At 41.8% G+C, this 17,445-nt stretch overlaps 1 protein-coding gene across 1 annotated transcript in view; it reads right to left on the reverse strand.

Annotated features, from left to right (window-relative positions):
• Window positions 1-386: 386 nt before the first annotated feature.
• Window positions 387-17,445, reverse strand: part of KCNJ6 (potassium inwardly rectifying channel subfamily J member 6) — a 327,087-nt gene continuing 310,028 nt past the window's right edge. The window contains exon 4 of the mRNA XM_004463544.3: window positions 387-15,861. Coding sequence (XP_004463601.1) covers window positions 15,536-15,861 — 326 coding nt within the window. The 3' untranslated portion in view covers window positions 387-15,535. The remainder of the gene's footprint in view (window positions 15,862-17,445) is intronic.

Here is a 17,445-nt window from a genome sequence, read left to right on the forward strand (position 1 = left end):
CCTTTCATTTTTTGTAGTTCCATGAGGTGCAAACTGCAAACATACACCGAATGGGTCTTGCCTGGTAGGTAAGTATAGAAGGAACAGAACTGAACCATTGTTGGGAGGTGGCCACAGGCAGAACATGGAGAGTGTGGGGAGAAAGGGAAGGGAGGGGAGGGTGGGAGGGAAGGAGGGGAGAGGAGAGGAGGAGAGAGGAGAGAAGAGAAGAGAAGAGGAGAGATCATTCTAAACCAATGACCCAATGATGCCATTGTGGACTATGACTGGAAGGTCAGACATCCTGACTTGCCCAGTGCCGTGGTGTGGTGCTTTGAAATTAATTCATGTTCCAACCTATAGAAAAAGGCAACTTCTTTGGACATGCAAAAAAAGAAGAAATCAAAGACATATCAAAGTTTTTTTATTGTTCCAGTCAAAAAAGAGGAACACCTCAATATGTAAACAATTTCCCTAACACAGCGAGTTCTTAAAGATATATCTTTTTTTTAAATTCTAAAAAATTTTGGCATTGTAGTGATTTTTTCAATACATTTTTTTGTGCTTTCACATTTAGCATGCTTTCGTCTCATTGTCCGTGCACAGACATACTTGAAATTGAGTAAAAGGAATTACAAAAGGACCAAAAGGTGGGTCAGGAGCCAAACCAATACTTTAGCCCTACCTGGCTTTCTTTCTTTTTTTTTTTCTTTTTCTTTCGTTGTTTAAAAGAATGGTGGAAAGGTTGGCAATGTTGACTTTTGAAGCAAACCTTAATACTTTATCATGATGAAAATTTAGAAGACTTGGTTGGATTTTTGAAAGGTGCATTTTCTTATTTTCTTTCTGTTCATCTCTAAAAGATTGTTGCTTTTGTTCCGAGAAAAGTTCAATTATTTTGTACATTGTAGTGTTTAGTATCTATAAATCTCTCCTCCAATAACCTCTTTTTTAAATGTTTTTCTGGACTCATAGTTTACTACTATGAGCTATTCAAATTCTACCAGTGATTCATTCTGTTTTTCACAGATTCACTGAATCATTTCAAAGTATGTGACTGTTTTGTCAAGGACATTTTGTTTTTGTCAAGTGAAAATTATTCTTTTTGTATCTAGTCCTAAACACCTAAGAACATTTTAATCACTATGATAGGTTTATTAACAAATATTTTCATGCTATTACTTCCTTAGTCCTGGGATTCAAAGTCTTGTACAATTTAGCATCAGTTGGCTTTTCCCATTGGCTATTTTATCAAATCCTCATATAAGCTATTTCACCCCATATAGGCAGGCAGTCATCATCCCCTCATCATGCTTTGTGCATGTCCATCTTTGAACCCTTTCCAATGCTGGTCACTCAAGCTGAAATCCCATCCCCCATGAATTGCTACCTTCCAAATTCCACCCAGTCTTCAAGGAATGTCAAGACAAATGTCCATTCCTTCCTCCATGAAACCAATCCTGATTGCTTAAATGCAAGCTGATCTTTCTTTAAATTCCATAGCAGTAATTGTACCTGCTCCTCCCTTTATTTGGTTTTCTAATTCCTAAAACTAAACAGAGCAAGTTAATTAACTTCTCTATGCCTCAGTTTCTTCATTTATAAAGTGAGAATCAATATGTCTTTACCAGGTTTTGTGTGGTTTGCTGCATCCAGCATGATGCTTGTATGTGGTAAGAGCTTAATAATTGGTGACTATGAGATGACAGGCCTATTGAGGAGAGGGGAAGATGCCAATATTTCTTAGGATCTCCTTGGTAACTTGCCAAGGAAATTGCCCACTGTGCTCTAAGTGTTCACTAAGTATTCATTGATGAATACTCAGTCAAGTGAATGCATATTTGGAATGATACATTATAGGGGTAGCAGCCTGCTTTCAGAATATTTTGAGTGGGTTTTTGTCCTTGTCTAGTTTTAGTTGGTTGCTTGGATGCCTGAGAATGAAAATACAGGTGAATTACTGGTCACAGTATTTGTGAACTTCATGCACGTTAAAAATGAAATCTTTTACATCTCTGTAGAATGTGAGCATTTTAGCAAAGACTCAGGTTCTCAAAGTTGACAGTTGGAGCACAAAGTTGAAGATCAAGTATGTGTGTGCCTTTTTTCTTTTTAGAAGACTGGTTTAATTAGGAATAGATACTGGAAGACTTGATGGATGATCAAATGACACCCCAGTCAGATGACCCTTTTCTGAGGACTGTAGGGTTTTGCTTGTTTAGACTAGTTCCTGACAGTTTTGTGTGGTTGTAAGAATGAGAACTTCCGGTCAAGAGAAACAAGAATGCCTACAAACACTTGGTCCCCAAACCAAATTCAGACTTACCATCAATTTCATAAATTCAGGATTTAAAAACACTAATCAAAAACTTTGACACTGTTGTTGACACTTGTGAGCTAGTGAACTTTCCCAAGTAATCTTCTTTCTTTTTTTTTTTTTTTTTTTTTTTTAAAGATTTATTTATTTATTTAATTCCCCCCCTCCCCTGGTTGACTCTTCTTGGTGTCCATTTGCTGTGTCTTGTTTCTTTGTCCGCTTCTGTTGTCGTCAGCGGCACGGGAAGTGTGGGCGGCGCCATTCCTGGGCAGGCTGCTCTTTCCTTTCACGCTGGGCGGCCCTCCTCACGGGCGCACTCCCCGCGCGCGGGGCTCCCCTACGCAGGGGACACCCCTGTGTGGCACGGCACTCCTTGCGCGCATCAGCACCGCGCATGGCCAGCTCCACACGGGTCAAGGAGGCCCGGGGCTTGAACCGCGGACCTCCCACGTGGTAGACGGACGCCCTAACCACTGGGCCAAAGTCCGTTTCCCAGTAATCTTCTTTCTATCTTAGGGAATGGCTCACAGAACAACCTGTGATTTTATTGGGTCATAGGAAAACAAAATTCCTATTTTGTTAATATTGTGCTATTTTATTAGGAAAGGCAAATATTAATTACCTTTCAATTAATGGTGTCAGAGGAGTAAAAGGACAAGATGACTGAAATAAAGCTGTTGAATAAAAATATTACAATGTTTTAGGCTTCTTGCCTCCCTAATTATGTTCCACTTTGTTGGTATTAAAGTGTTTCTGCCTGGGGGCCCTAGACACATGCTTCAGGTTGGGTAGAGCTGGATTTGGTTTAAAAACAAGTCCCCAGTAATCTGCTAGAGCTGATTGGAAGGTCATGCGTGAGCTAGCAAGGTTCAGGTAAGCACATTTACCATCAATGATGTCAGCCTTCATCTGGGTGTTTACCGTAGAGAAGACCTCAGTACTTGTGCTGTAACACCTTGTTTATCTAGAAGCTTCCTAATTCCTAGAGGAGAGGAGAGTAGGATGTGATGGTTGAGGGGTTGCTAGAGACAAGAATTTTGATAGTGGTAAAATTTCACAGCTGCCAGTAAAGCAATCACTGAAACTATTAAAACAACTAAGGACTTGAAGCCAAATCATTGGGGATCATTTAGTGTAGGGGTGACATAGACTGCAACAGATATTAAAATAATAGAAGCAGAAATTGTGTGGTTCAAACACTTGTGAAAAGATGAGGAAATAGTTTCAGAGTGGTTAAGTGATTTATCCAAGAGAACATAACTCTTCTGGGGGCAGAACCAGGGCCAGAATCCCGGTCTCCAAAGTCTGTTCAGTGTACCTACAAGACATGGAAGAAAGGTCAGTTGCTGACCGACAGCTTGTTGATTCAGGGAAGCATATGGTACATTCTAGAAAGAATACCATACTGATGGCAGAGGGAAAAGTGATTTTGATTCTGAAAGCTTTGGTGCTTTGGACATTTATTTGTGTGGACCAGCTCGTACTTGATTGAAAAGAGTATGTGTGTGTGTGTGCATGTGCATGTAAGAGGGTGGGGTGTAAGAGAGTTCTTTAGAAAAGAAAAAAGATATGGTTTGAAGATGCCAATAGGGATGGACCTTGCGATAACAAGCCACATGTCTTACAGTTGCCTTTTGTTACAGAATTAGAAAATAAATTGGAAGTAAAATCATCCAACATGATTTTTTAGGTAGGGAAGAGCTCTCATTTATGCCAAAATACCCCCATGTAGACAAGGCAAGTGGGCCAGATGCAATGCAGACGTTGGGGTACGATTTGGTCTATTCACACAGTGTGGGTATGACTCAGATCTGAATAATAGTGTCCTTTCTTCACTTGCTTTCTCATTCCCTTGAGCACCATCATTTTCAAGGTTCTTAGGTGGTGGGGCTCCAGTGGGATTGCCGCAGAAATGGTTCCTGGTTAGCAGAGTTATTCCTCCCAAGCCAATGGGACCAGCCTGAGTTTAACACTGAAAGCTTCACTGCTAAATTCCACTTCACATTTCATGCCAATGTAAATGAGTCTATTTGCAGGTACAAAGGCAGATGGAAAAAGGCAAGTTCAAGGAGGAACGGTATTCTGGGGACTTTGAATCCTGGGGCAAAAAGAACATCTCTGATTGAACGTTGGGCTTTCTAAAAGAGAGCATGGTTGGCTCCCAATGGGGGAGAACAGATTAGTGTGTCAAGCCCTCAGCATTGTTGCAAGTATCTATGAATCTTGTCCTTCAAGCAGTGAAGCTTGGGTTTCACTGTGAGCCCCAAGGGGAGGGGGAGAGAGGAATAGAATAGATGGAAGAGTGGGTAACTTGGGGGCAATGAAAGTGTTCTGCATTATCATGCAATGATGGATACAGGTCATGTTAAATTTCACCAAAAACTTATAAAAGTGTATAGTCTAAAATTTAAACTATAATGCAAACCATAATGTAATCATGGTTAGTACCTATATTTCAATATTTGTACATCAGTTGTAGCAAATGTAGCATCCACATGTAAAAAGATTATTGCTAGGGAAGGGGGAAAGAGGGAGGCTATTGAGTATATGGGAGTCTCTTATATCCTATATGTGATTTTATTGTGACCTAAAACTTTTTTGAAGACATAATAAAAAAAAAGATGTAAGATACTGAGGAAGAAATGGAAGAGATTGACTTACCACTGTACATAAAGGACAACACCTATAACAGTGATGAAAGGGAAAACACCAAACAAATTTTTTATGATATTTTTCATTTTAATACCCCAATTTATTTTTTACTCTATTTTAGTTTTTCTCAGTTATTATGTAGTTTATTTCTAATCTTTAAACCTATTATTACTATTTCATTTTCCTATTAATTGAATTTGGCAATATATTAGGCTTCATTTTTGAAGAAGTTTTGGATCACAGAGGGATTCAACTACGGCAGGTGAGGAACATTGGTGTGGGGTATCATTGATGGGGGTGCATGGGTGGGAGGGAATTCTCTAGGGCAAACGTATAGGGTATATAGATATGTTTGGATGTTTGTTGGGTATTGACATAATGGTTTAGAGTTTCACACGACAACTGAGGGAGTGCTGAGTTCTCATCCTGGGGAGCTCTGTTGCATTCCCCAATGGAGTGGTAACAATTCCACAAGTACAAGGGCAAAGACCAGTGAAGAAGGATGGTCTAATTATGGGCCCATGATACTGATGACTATACTTATGAGCCTGTGTGCTTGAAATTTCAACTTGGCCTAGAACTGCAGGGTACCTAAGAGATACCTTCTGAGAGCCTCATGTTGCTCAAATATGGCCACTCTCTAAGTCAAATTCAGCATATAAATGCATTACTTTCCCCCCAGTGTGGGACATCCCAGGGATGATCCTCCCTGGCGCCAAGGTATTTCTACCAAGCTCTGGCGGGTGATGCAACTAGAAAAAGACCTTGAATAAAAGGGGAAAATTGTAAAGACGAATGAGTTTATATGGCTAAGTGACTTCAAATCGAGTCAGGAGGTCATCAGAGGGGTCGCGCTTGCACATGTCTCAGTAGGATCTCAGAGATAGCCAAAGTAGATACAACCCCAGGTAGTGGTGGTCCTGAGGGCTATGGAGACACCTAGGTCCTACAGTGATGGAGTTGGACTCAGTTGTGACTTCTCTACACATGCTTCTTCTGTCACTTTTACTGAATCTGTGGTTGGTACTAGGGTTGGTGTATTCCCAGGAGACTTGAATCTCTGGACTTTCCATGTGCTAGCTGGGCTCTGAGCCTCAACAGAGTTGCAACTCCTACTCTCCACTTCATTGGACTTACCCAGGTCAGCTAACAGGGAGGTGAAGATGGTCAACCACTACACCAAGGAACAGAGAGAATCTACAACCACAAGCAGGAGATTCCCATCCATCAGCCATGTGGGATCTAAGGCCCCTCTCAATTTAGAGATGGAGTGGGCATTGCCATCCCAGAGTCCTCAGGATGGAGGAATAAAATATGGATTGGAATGGACTTAACTCGTATTCTACTATAGAATTATTGTGACTCTAGCAATGGAAGAAACTATATCTTTGATGTGGAAACAGTGGCCATGGGAGTTGCTGAAGGCAGGGAGAGGGAAAAAGAGCTATGTGATATGGGGGCATTTTCAGGATTGTCCTGAGAGATATTGCAGGGACAGATGCAGGACATTATATATCCTGCATATATAACACACTGAATGGACTGGGAAAGAGTGTAAACAATAATGTAAAATATAATCCATGCTGTGTAGCAGTGCTCCAAAATATATTCATCAAATGCAATGAATGTACCACACTAATCAAAGAGGTTGTTAATGTGGGAGGAGTGGGGGATGTGGGGAGTGGGGTATATGAGAACTTCTTATATTTTTTAATGTAACATTGAGTATGATCTATGTATCTTTTTTAAAAAAAGAAAGATAATAAAAAATTAAAAAAAGAGTCTGTTCCTAAATTTTTAAAATACTTTTGTTTGCATTTGGGCTTATGATTGAGCCACCATTTAATTATTTGTTTTGGTCCAATCTTAATTTATTTAGGCGCAGTTTATTTAAGGATGAAGAAAATGGAAGCTCTTTGGACATCTATTACATAGATAATGCGAATTTAGTTTTAGAATCTTTTAAAAAGAGGGTGAATGTGATCTAGATGTGGGCTTGCCTTTGTGGGATGAATAGCTTTGTTAGAAGCAATTTGGCCATCTTAGTATATACCATTCCAGGAAGAAGAGAAGTGGGATGTCCTACATGGAGTGCTGAGTGAGTTCTTGTGTGCTTGGGCAATGCTGTCTATCACCTGGGTTGTCTCCAAGGTGGTCTGTAGGTGGAGCAGCCCTCAGTGGCCTTAGCTCTCTGGAGTCTCTGCCAGGCCTTCCAGCGGGCCCACACTCACCAGGCTGGTGGTTGCTGTGGCAGCAGCCCTGCAGGGTTCATGTGTTAGCTAAGTGAAGGACTGGAAATTGTCCCGGGCTGGGGATCTCCCTGTAGTATGTAGCATTCAGAGGACACCAGGCACCAGGCCAACCTGGGTACTAGGTTTCTTCCCCCAGAGCACAGTGTGTGCAGATGGAGGGGGAGGACAGACCACTTGGCCAACACAGGCAGATATTTGGGTCATCATTTCAGATTCCTGTGCATGTATGAGGGTGCATCCTTGTCCCCTTTGCTCTAGTTTTGTACAGGGAATCACCAGGCTGAATAGAGAGTTTAAAGACCTTCTTTGGCAAGCTGGCTGGCCTCATCCATGTTGGAAAAAACAGGAAAGTCCCACTGGATGAGTTGGTGTCCTCATCCATCTGTCCTTTTGGCAGATTTCATTGTATACACTTATCTCTTTCATTACCAGGCTGATGTCATATAAGGGCAACAATCGCTGATAGGCTCTCAAGTTGGAAGCAGAAACAAAATATTCTGTTTTTTGTCTCAGGCTGCCTGACTGTGAACATATTACATGCTCAACTAAAACTGGCAATGGATTAAGTATTGGTAGGACCAAGACCCCAGTAATAGGTTGCTAGATTGTGGCTACCATGCCAGAATGGAATTAATCCATAAAAGTGGGTGCCAGGAAAGATAACTTTTGGTGGTGAGATGAGGGAGGAAATTCAGAAGGAGCAGCTGGGTAAAGTGCTTGGATGATAATCTACCCTCACGTGAAACTGTGTGGGCAGCTGGGGAGCCTCCCAGTATGGAAATCCAGAGTAGGTGCTCACAAAAATGAGGCTCTTGGCATTGCTATTCTCCTTTGGTGGCCCTGTCAGAGAGAAGGGAAAGGATTTGGAGTGTCTTGACCAGGGTGGCAATTTCACTGGATATGGGTGATTGTAATCAGACCAAGCACTCAGACTTACTGGAAAAGTGGGAACAGGCTCAGACTATGCAAAAGGTTCTTGGTATTACCTGATGAGCCAACTTAGTTTGTGTCCACTGTATCACAATACAAAAATATTATAATTTTTAGGGGGTGAAGAATGAGATATGTTTTTTTAAAAAAAGCACTGAGGTAGTCACAATGGGAAAATCAGAATTTTTTTAGACTTTCTTACACTAACCCTATATATTTACATTTTAGTGTTGTTGCATATTGACTTATATATGGGAGGAACACCCCACTGCTTAAATCAAGGTCTTAATTCTGTCCTTCTGGGGAGAGTCATCACCCTGACCAGAAGGGCGCTCCGTCAGGCCAAGGGTGCTGGCCAAGGTAGATTCTAAAGATACAGGGGCCCCAGAGGACACTTCTGGGGAGTCTTTGTCTAGGAGGGTGGGAAGCAGACCCTGGAGGGAGAGGCTCTCCCAGGGAGCCGATAACAAGTGCGTGTGGCCAAGGCTTCTGAGCTCCCAGGACTGAGCCTGGGAGGGTATTGCTCACCTGCTCCCAGGGGCAGCAATATTGAGAGGTGATGCCAGAATGGCTTCTGCTGTGCCTGGGTCTGACAGTAGAATTCCTTCCCTTTCTCTAAGAATATCAGCTGAAGATCCAGAGATTCAGTGAATGCACAGCGGAGCAGAGCCCAGTTCTCTGTACTCGAAGTGATCTAATTCTGCTAGTCATGTCAAGTGGTGCTAAACACAAGGTTGATATAGTCCATAAAGTGTTTAGTCTGCACTGGGTTTTAGTAGCCAAAGAGATCTGATCTTAGGTCCCTGGCATATCTTGCTCCTTTGGATGCATGTTTTATGGTTTCTATCAGAATTTTAGAAAGGTGATGAATTACACTTATTTCACTAGTGCCTGTTGGTAGCAGATATTTACATTGCCTGAGAAAAACAGGCCTTCGTATTTTTATAAAGATTGACTAATTGATATCACAGTATTCATGTTCAGTGTTAATTCAGTGGGCTTTGAGCTTTAATCTTGAGATGGTCAATTATACTTTGTCAGCGGGAACATTCATTGTCTGAAACCAAGATTTGTTGACTCTGGTCACAAATCTGTGGCCGACTACAAAGCATGTTAGGATGCGTGTTTGGGGTATATCTAAAAATAACTTTATATTGCCATTTTCATTGGTGAAAATCTCCATCACTTAATCATGTTGATCACCCCAATTAATTGTTCTTGTGTGTCTTAAAGTATTTTGCCTTCCTTTCCCCAGAACTTTATTTGAATTTGGTGGAGGCATGAAACTCCCTTTCACCAAGACAATAAGGCCAAGTAAAAGTTTGACTCCTTTTACATATTTTTAAGTTTTATGGTGCTGAGCTTTTAGATTTCTCTCTCACATAGTTGTTATGCTATTCCATGCAGTTGAAAGGCTGCAAGCTTTTTGCATTATCTGCATTATAGATACCATTACCTACTGAGTGTCAGATACAAGACCAAATCTATCTCAATTTCTATCACTTATTTGCTGGTAATGCGATATCACAATGATTTGTGACAAAACTTTTTTCTCCCACCTTACTTCCAGGAAAGCATTCATAAGTGAACTTGATATGTCTTTCAATAGAACTAAAAAGATAAAGAATCAGTCTTGGCTTTCTTGCATCTGGCACTGGAAATGCTTCCTTAGAACACAAGTGAGTTCAACTGAGTGATACTGGAGAATGTCATTTAATATTGGCTTATCTAAAAACCTATTGTCTGGAGTTCTTCAATCCAGTATTTCTGTAATTCCCAATCTTTACCTTGTGCTACAGACTCAGAAAGCAGCTAATAATCCAACAACTGCCCTTCTGACACCTCTGCTCCTCCCTGAGCTTTTTCCAAAGAACCTTTTGGGGTTCCAAACGCAGCAGTTGATCCTTTACTCCTGTGTTAAACTTTTAGCTGAATGACTAGAAAAACCCAGAACTAGTACAATTAAACAAAATTAGAAGTCATTCAAGGTTCATCTTCATCACATTGATCAATTGTGGGCTAGAGAAAGCTAGCAAGAAAACCTATCACAGACATCTCCACAACTTATTTAGTTTCCTCCAAAACTGTCTATAGACAAGGCCATGTGGGTGAGAGGAGGAGGGCTTGATGCGTGGCAACTGCTGCAAACCCATCTCCACCCCACTGAGCCCAGATCCATGGAACCAACTATCCATGTATACAAATGCTTATGGGTACTGGGGAAAACATATCTCAGTGGCTGAGCTGAGAATTCCTATTTCTTTATTGTTCGTGAATGAGTAATTTTACCTAATCACTTTCTGAGTTGGCCACTGAATTCTGTCTGGCAGTTTATCCTACTTACCACCCTGTGAATGGCTGTGAAAGGAAGGAATCCTCCTTTGGGGGTCTTAATATATGACTGGGCCCTCAAAGTCCCATGTAGCAATTGTCTCTCTAACCAAAAAATGTGCTATTTTCTCCTTGAACATACCTATGAGTGACTCCAATAGATATTGGAAAAGAATGTCATTCTTCTAAGATGCCTAGGAATCTCTTAATGATACATAGTATAGTACAGGGTCAGCAAACTTCTTCTGAAAAGGGCCAGCTAGTAAATCTTGTAGGCTTTGCCAGCCGTATGATCCCTTGCCATTATTCAGCTCAGCCAGTGCAGTTCCAAAACAGCCATAGGCAATGCATGAGCAAGTTCCTAGAAAACTGTATTCATGGATGTGGAAATTTGAATTTCATATAATTTTCACATGTCACAAAATATTCCTCTTTTTATTTTTTTCAACTATTTCAAAATATAAAAATCATTCTTTGCTTGCAAGTGGTGCAAAACAGGCAACGGGTCAGATTTGGCTAACAGGTTTGTTTTGCTGACCCTTTCTGTAGTTGGAAAAGCCCATGGCTTAGAACTTCGTGACCTGGATCCAAGACTGGGATTTATGATTTACTGGCCTTGTAACCCTGGGGAAGTTATTCAATCAGCCCAACCCCAGTTTTTCCCATCTATAAAATAGAAATTATAATACTCAAGCTTCCATGGATTAGAATTAAATGTGATAATTTATGCAAGTGCTCCAAATGTCCAAAGCACCACACAATGTACAGCATCACATTGGTTTGTTAGTGTTGTACATACTGTGCTTTTTCAAAATCTTTTAGCAGCCTTCTTATAGAGTTTTGACCTCTGGATTACATTCTTCATCAAAAGCAGTCCAAGACACTGAGGGCAGAAATATTAAGAAGGAGTGTGTTTTACTCAATATTAAATGAAAGGATAACATTTTCTTAAATGCAGGTTGGCCATAAAGTAGAGAAACAAGATACTATTATTTTATTGTGTTGTCATGTGATGCCAATGAATGATCTACTGCATATATTTGCCAATGGTTTTTGACTTTATAGCCATCCATTGAAAAGAAAACATCATAGAAGATGTTTACCGTTTATTCAGAGCACTTAATTTTCAAGTACCTTCCTGACCCTTCTGAATCATGTAATGTTATCACCCAAGTTAAGGAAACAAAGACGGAAAATTAGTCAAGACTACTGGCAATCTGCCTTGAAAATGACTTACTAGGAATATTTTAATTGTACTCTCTTGAATCACTCCACTAATTAAGTGATTTTTATATTTTCTGGTGAACTCAGAAAGTTTTCTAACTGTTTTGCTTTGCTCTGTTTCTTGGTCCTACAGCTTCCACCTTTGTAAACAGTTTCTGAACATTGTAAAGATGGTGGCTTAACTCTAAATAAAAAACAAGGTAGGGATGGGATAAAAGAAACCTGAAATGTAAGAAAATGTTGGGAAGGAAGGTATAAGAATGTTGCTCTGGAGACTTAAAATTCAGGGTTTTAAATGAAGTCACAGTCATTTTTAAGTTAGAGTGTAACAAAAAGTAGATATTTCACAGCCCTGTTTGGTTAAATCTTCAAAAGAAAACCATGCTTAAGAAATTGGTTGACAGTTTTCGAGATGGTAGCTGGATTTCTGTTAGAGAACATAAGATACTGATCAACAGATTTGGAACTGAAGAACTTGCTGAAGCCCCAAAGGGAGAGAACAGGTGGAGGGGAGCAGGGAAAGAGAGGGTTCTGCCTGTGGACAGCTGGAATACCATGTTTAGAAAGAATGGAAAGCCATAACCTGACATTACAGCAACGGCAAATGTGTTAATGCAAAAGAGTACTCTTCGCCCAGGGGACAATGGAAACCATAACGATTTATTCGTTGCATAAAGTTGATTTATAAATGAATGGGAGCTCTTTTAGTTGGGAGGCGTATTGGGATGGGTGGAAGTGAGACTCCAAGAGACTCTGGCCCTTGGGGAGAGCATGCTTCTAGCTGACCCTGCCCTTTCCTCCAGGACCATTTTGCTCTGTCAAATTGGGGTCAACTGTGGCAAACTGCAACCCTTTAGTTCAAAGATCTGGCCTGGCTCAAGAATCCCTCCATGCTTTTACAGAAAAGCAACTCAAATGCACCAAACGAATGGACCAAAATACCAAGTTGGGAGCGATCCTCATTAGTCATGGGTATTGTAGCATTAAAATAGACTTATTTATTTCAATAGCACTTGATTTGCTTGAGAGTGAAGGAGTGACTAAGGACTGGATATTGTGCAATAGAATGGAGAGAAATTGTGGGATCACTGTGATAAATTGTCTTAATGAAAAACACCATTCAATACTTGCTTCTTAGAAAATTCAGTCTTAATTAACTTCTTTCAGTTCTAAATCTTCAGTTTTGACACAAAATACACTGTTAAACTGTATCAATAGTTGTAGAAAAATAGACGTGTTTGATAGGGACAGTCTAGTAAAAGTTTCTTTCAGAGCAGAATTCCTCATTTAAAGACTGAGAGGCTCACGTTACAAAAGCGAGATTTGGTTCATGTTCTGTCTCCACCTACACTGACACCAAAGACAGTGAGGAATAGTGAGAGACCGCCCTTGGGGTGCTCCGTCCCGGGGAGAGAATGGGCCTACGTGAGTGACCAGGTGCTGTCAAGGTTCTCTGTTCAGTTGTGTTAAAGGGCAGGTAAGAGATGGTCAGACCCGAAGCTGCTTGTCCAACCAGACAACAGAGTGTGTGTTGTCCTTTAAACCTTAGTAATGAACTTAAAAAAGACCCAATGAGTCTTCAGGAGCTAAATAACCAGAGCTTTCTTAGCCCCCGCTCAATCTTGGTTTGTGCTCCCCACGCCCTGCCCGGCAGAGGGGCAGGTGTCTCCAAGCCAGGAGTGCCCTTTCCAAGGTGCAGGCAAGGCTGTACCTCCCCAAGCCTTGCAGGAAGTGTGCTGGGCTCCCTTCTCCTCGGCTCTAACCTTTTTAGAGTGTGTGGAATGGATAAATAAATGACTCAACAGATACTCAGTGCAGAAAACGAAGTGCTGGCAATTAGGAAAGGGCTATGAACAAGAAGCAGTTGGGCTGATACAAGGTCTCTGAGGCCGGAGAAGAGAGATCCTGATGTCAAGTTCAGGAACCCCTTTGCTTCTCTCTGGGACATCCTGTTTGGTAGACCTAGTCCCCAGACCACAGCAAAGGCCTGGGCAATCTGGCCGAGAGGTGAGGGACGTGGAGAGGGACAGCTAGTTTGATATCTTTGACCTACATGGTGCAAAGCCTCAAACTGAGCACAGCTGTAGGAGCTGAAAATAAACTTGGATCCAGTCAATGAATATTTATGATGGGTAAACTGTGTTAAGGAACAAACAGTTTATAAATGTGAAATTAATGTGGAAGATCTGTCACAGTGAAAAATCTCCACCTGCCCAGAGGTTTTGTCTAAGTTTCTCTTTCTTTTCTTCTATTTTTTCCATGTTGAAACTTAGATTTTCAGTACAAAAAAATGTTTATTCCTCCCTCCCTTTTTTTTTTCCCTCCTTCCTTCCTTCTCTTTCTTTTTCCTTCTTTCCACATTTATCTTTTCAGATTAAAATGAATTAAGGTTGCAGATTTTTGTTCGTTTTCTTTTGATTGAGAGGTACTTTGATTTGATTTCTAACCTGTGACACATGCTAGAGAGATTGCTTACGCACTCACCAAGTTTGTTTGTCTCATCTTTGAATATTGAACTGTGATCGTTTCATCATAATAAAATAATAAAAAAATCCCAGTACAAGAAGTGCTGATGGATAAGACCCCAGGGACAGACAAGCTCTCTTTCCCGGAGTGCCAGATGGAGTCAAATTGTGCCAGGTCAATAATTATAAATAATATGCCACCCACGAAATGCCTTCTTGAATTACATGATGCTAGATGCAAACTCTCTTCCACTAACTTACTATGTCTCATTTTAACACTCTCTATAGCTTCTTATGAGTACAGAGTGAAACAGCTGAAGAATCAATGTTTTTGTAGAAGAAAAATTACCCTAACTCTTATACGACGAAGGGTGAGAGCACACATGAAGCAAAAACATCATTGACGATAAGCTGGAGAATTTCCTTTTCCTGGTGTTCTCCCTGGTGTTATGAGGCCCTTGTTATCTTAAAAAAAGACACCAGTTTTGTAAACATTTCACAGTATATCAGCTGATGGATGATGGGTTTCACCATCTACTGGGCCTTTCAGCTTCCCCTAGACCTATGGCTTATTAGAGTCAATAAAAGGATCAGGGGGGAATAATGAGGTACCCTAAAGGGCTGCCAGTTTGGAATATGGAACAAAAGGCCATGCATTGAAGGGCCAGCAGTCAAGGGGATGAAAATAATCTGGAAAACATGGACATCAGAACAGAAATGCCTATTGTACGGCTGGGAATCTTTTTTTTTTTTTTTTAATCTTATTTCTAAAGTTATATATTTAAACATACATTAATTATACATCTATGTACATTATTTAGAACTTCTGCTCTACAGTACTTTTGTACATGCTGGGTTTTATTACTAACTGTGAAAAAAAATTTCATAAGGCATATATATGTACAGTGTTTTGTCTTCAGCTCGCCTGGGCCCTATAACTGCGTTTCCTGCCTGGGGCAAGCGCCGCGCCCTGCGGAAGAGATTTACAGGCATCTATAAAACTGAGGGCTCTACTCTGTCTCACTGCTTGAATAATTAGGCACCAGAGACCTTGCTTGTCTTATCCCAGGCAATATCTTTAACACACTCTTTTGAGTGATCTGCTATTGAATTACACATGCAAATAATGAGCTTAAATCTGTAGGGGTTGGAAACATGGCTTTCTGGGAGGAGACAAAGGGGGCACGTTGCGCCTTCATCGAACCCGTGTCTACCTTGTTCATCTGAATTATTGAGAGAGGGCAGGTAGATATTTTACACCTTGAAGATTTGATTTCTGATAATGCCAAAAAGAAATATAAATGAAGAAAGAACATCATGAGCGAGACAGAAAAGGGAATGAAAGACAAGGGGAGACTGTGTGAGGGGATGGCCCAATGAAGGGACTAAACTTTGGATTCATTCTCTAGGTTGGCCACGTCACCATTCCTTTCTGTTTGCTCTTCCGGGTTCTTGTCTTCCTCTTCGGTCTCCAGTTCTGCATGTTGGTTGAGTTTGCTGGACACAGACCAGCTCAGGGGCAGCTCCGCCCTGCTGGCCAGCTCGGCCAGCTCTTTGGCACTGAGGGATGGGGTGCTTGTCTCGTAGGTCTCGTGGAAGCTGTTGTAGTCGACTTCGTAGAACCCGTCCTCCAGCGTCAGGACAGGTGTGAACCGGTAACCCCACAGGATCTCACTGGTGATGTAGGAGCTTCGAGCTTGGCACGTCATCCCTGCAGAGAGGAGAATGGAGGCTTTAGAATGTGAGAGAGTGGGCTCTCCATAGCCGGGGAGGCTCAGTGAGCTGGGCAGGGGAGCCAGGAGCTGCTGTTCAGACAGCGACCTGCACGTAGTTACCCTGCACGTTGTAAACAAAGGCTCATGTGCCCAAGAGCATTGGGTTGGTGGGGCCTGGGGCTTCCCGGCCTCCCCGTGGAGTCCCAGGGAGCAGCGGAGAGAGTCCTGGGTCACACCAACCCACACTTGCACACAAGGCCAGGTGCACTCACATTTGTACACACACTGGGGCATGCATGTGCATGTGGCTATGCCTTACCCATATTTTGGGAGAACGCCAAGGTTTTGACTCTGGCCTCCCATGGCTTTTAGAGGCCCTAAGAGGACTTCAGTTCCCTGGCCATGGACTTAGGAGTTTGGCTTATGGAACTGCATGTAGGATCCTTTAACCTTGGAGGCCCCTCCTCAGTGTCACCCTCCCATCCGCCATAACATGCAGGCTGTGTCTGCCGTCCCAAGATGAGGTTGGAAGGGATACCCCGTTCCCACTTTCCTGAGGCCCAGTGGGAAGAATTGTTCAGGCTGTGCAATAATATACTACTTTAAAGCTTCTCACCTCCCTCTCCAAGATGAGAAGCCTTTAAAAAATTTGCACAAAAGTGTCGTATTTGCTACCGGCAGCCCAGGTGTCAGGAGGCACTTTCTTTTGAACAAGCCATGGCAGAATGAGGGAAACCCTGCCTATCTTAGAAAAGAAAACAAGCCACAGACTTGGTGTAAAATATCAGATATGCCACTTGTGCATCTTCTCCAAGGTCAAAGGGTTTTTTATAAAACTGTCAGGAAATAGAAGCAATCGTTCATGCATTCATTTGGGGCTGGCCTCTCCATTTCACAGGTAGACACAGTTCTTAGGGCCATGTTACTTTTAGGGCCCCCCACAAGTGTTTTACTTACTTTTAAAATCAGAAAAAAGTGAAATTTTAGGTGTAAAAAAATGTAAATAAATTCGTCTTTATACCTAACACAGATCTAAAATACAATTTATTTTTTTAGAGGAAGGGGGCCATGAAAGCAAATGAGTGTAGGCCCACCAACGTCGTGATGTGGCCCTGTGCTCATTCATTCAGGAAAGCAGCCTGGCAGGCGGTCCTTCAGCATCCTGTCCCTTGGGGCAGCTAATGGGATAGTTTAGGCAAAGGTTTAAGGCTGAATGCAGGTGGGGTGGGGAGAAGAGGATCCATGTGGGTGTTTACACAGAAGGGTTCAGGGTGACAAAGTGCTCTCTCGTACTGCACTTGTTCCTGGCAGCCAAAGAAAAACTGGGGTGCTGGGGGTTTCAGTGACTGACCCGCTTGCAGCTGTCATAGCCTGAGCCAGCACCAGCACCCATGCCCCGTGCTCTTTGTCCTAATCTCAAATTGTGAATGATACTAAGGGCCACTGTTTCCCTGCCTGATCCACAGAATTGTCACTTTATGCTGCAAAAACACGCTCTGCAGGACTTCTAGGTACTGAAAAGAAAAGAGCAATATGACCTTCATTCACCCCACCCCCTACTTTTCAGAATTGCTGATTTT

The sequence above is a fragment of the Dasypus novemcinctus genome, chromosome 4 (assembly GCF_030445035.2).
Source record: "Dasypus novemcinctus isolate mDasNov1 chromosome 4, mDasNov1.1.hap2, whole genome shotgun sequence".
NCBI classification, from domain to species: Eukaryota; Metazoa; Chordata; class Mammalia; order Cingulata; family Dasypodidae; genus Dasypus; species Dasypus novemcinctus.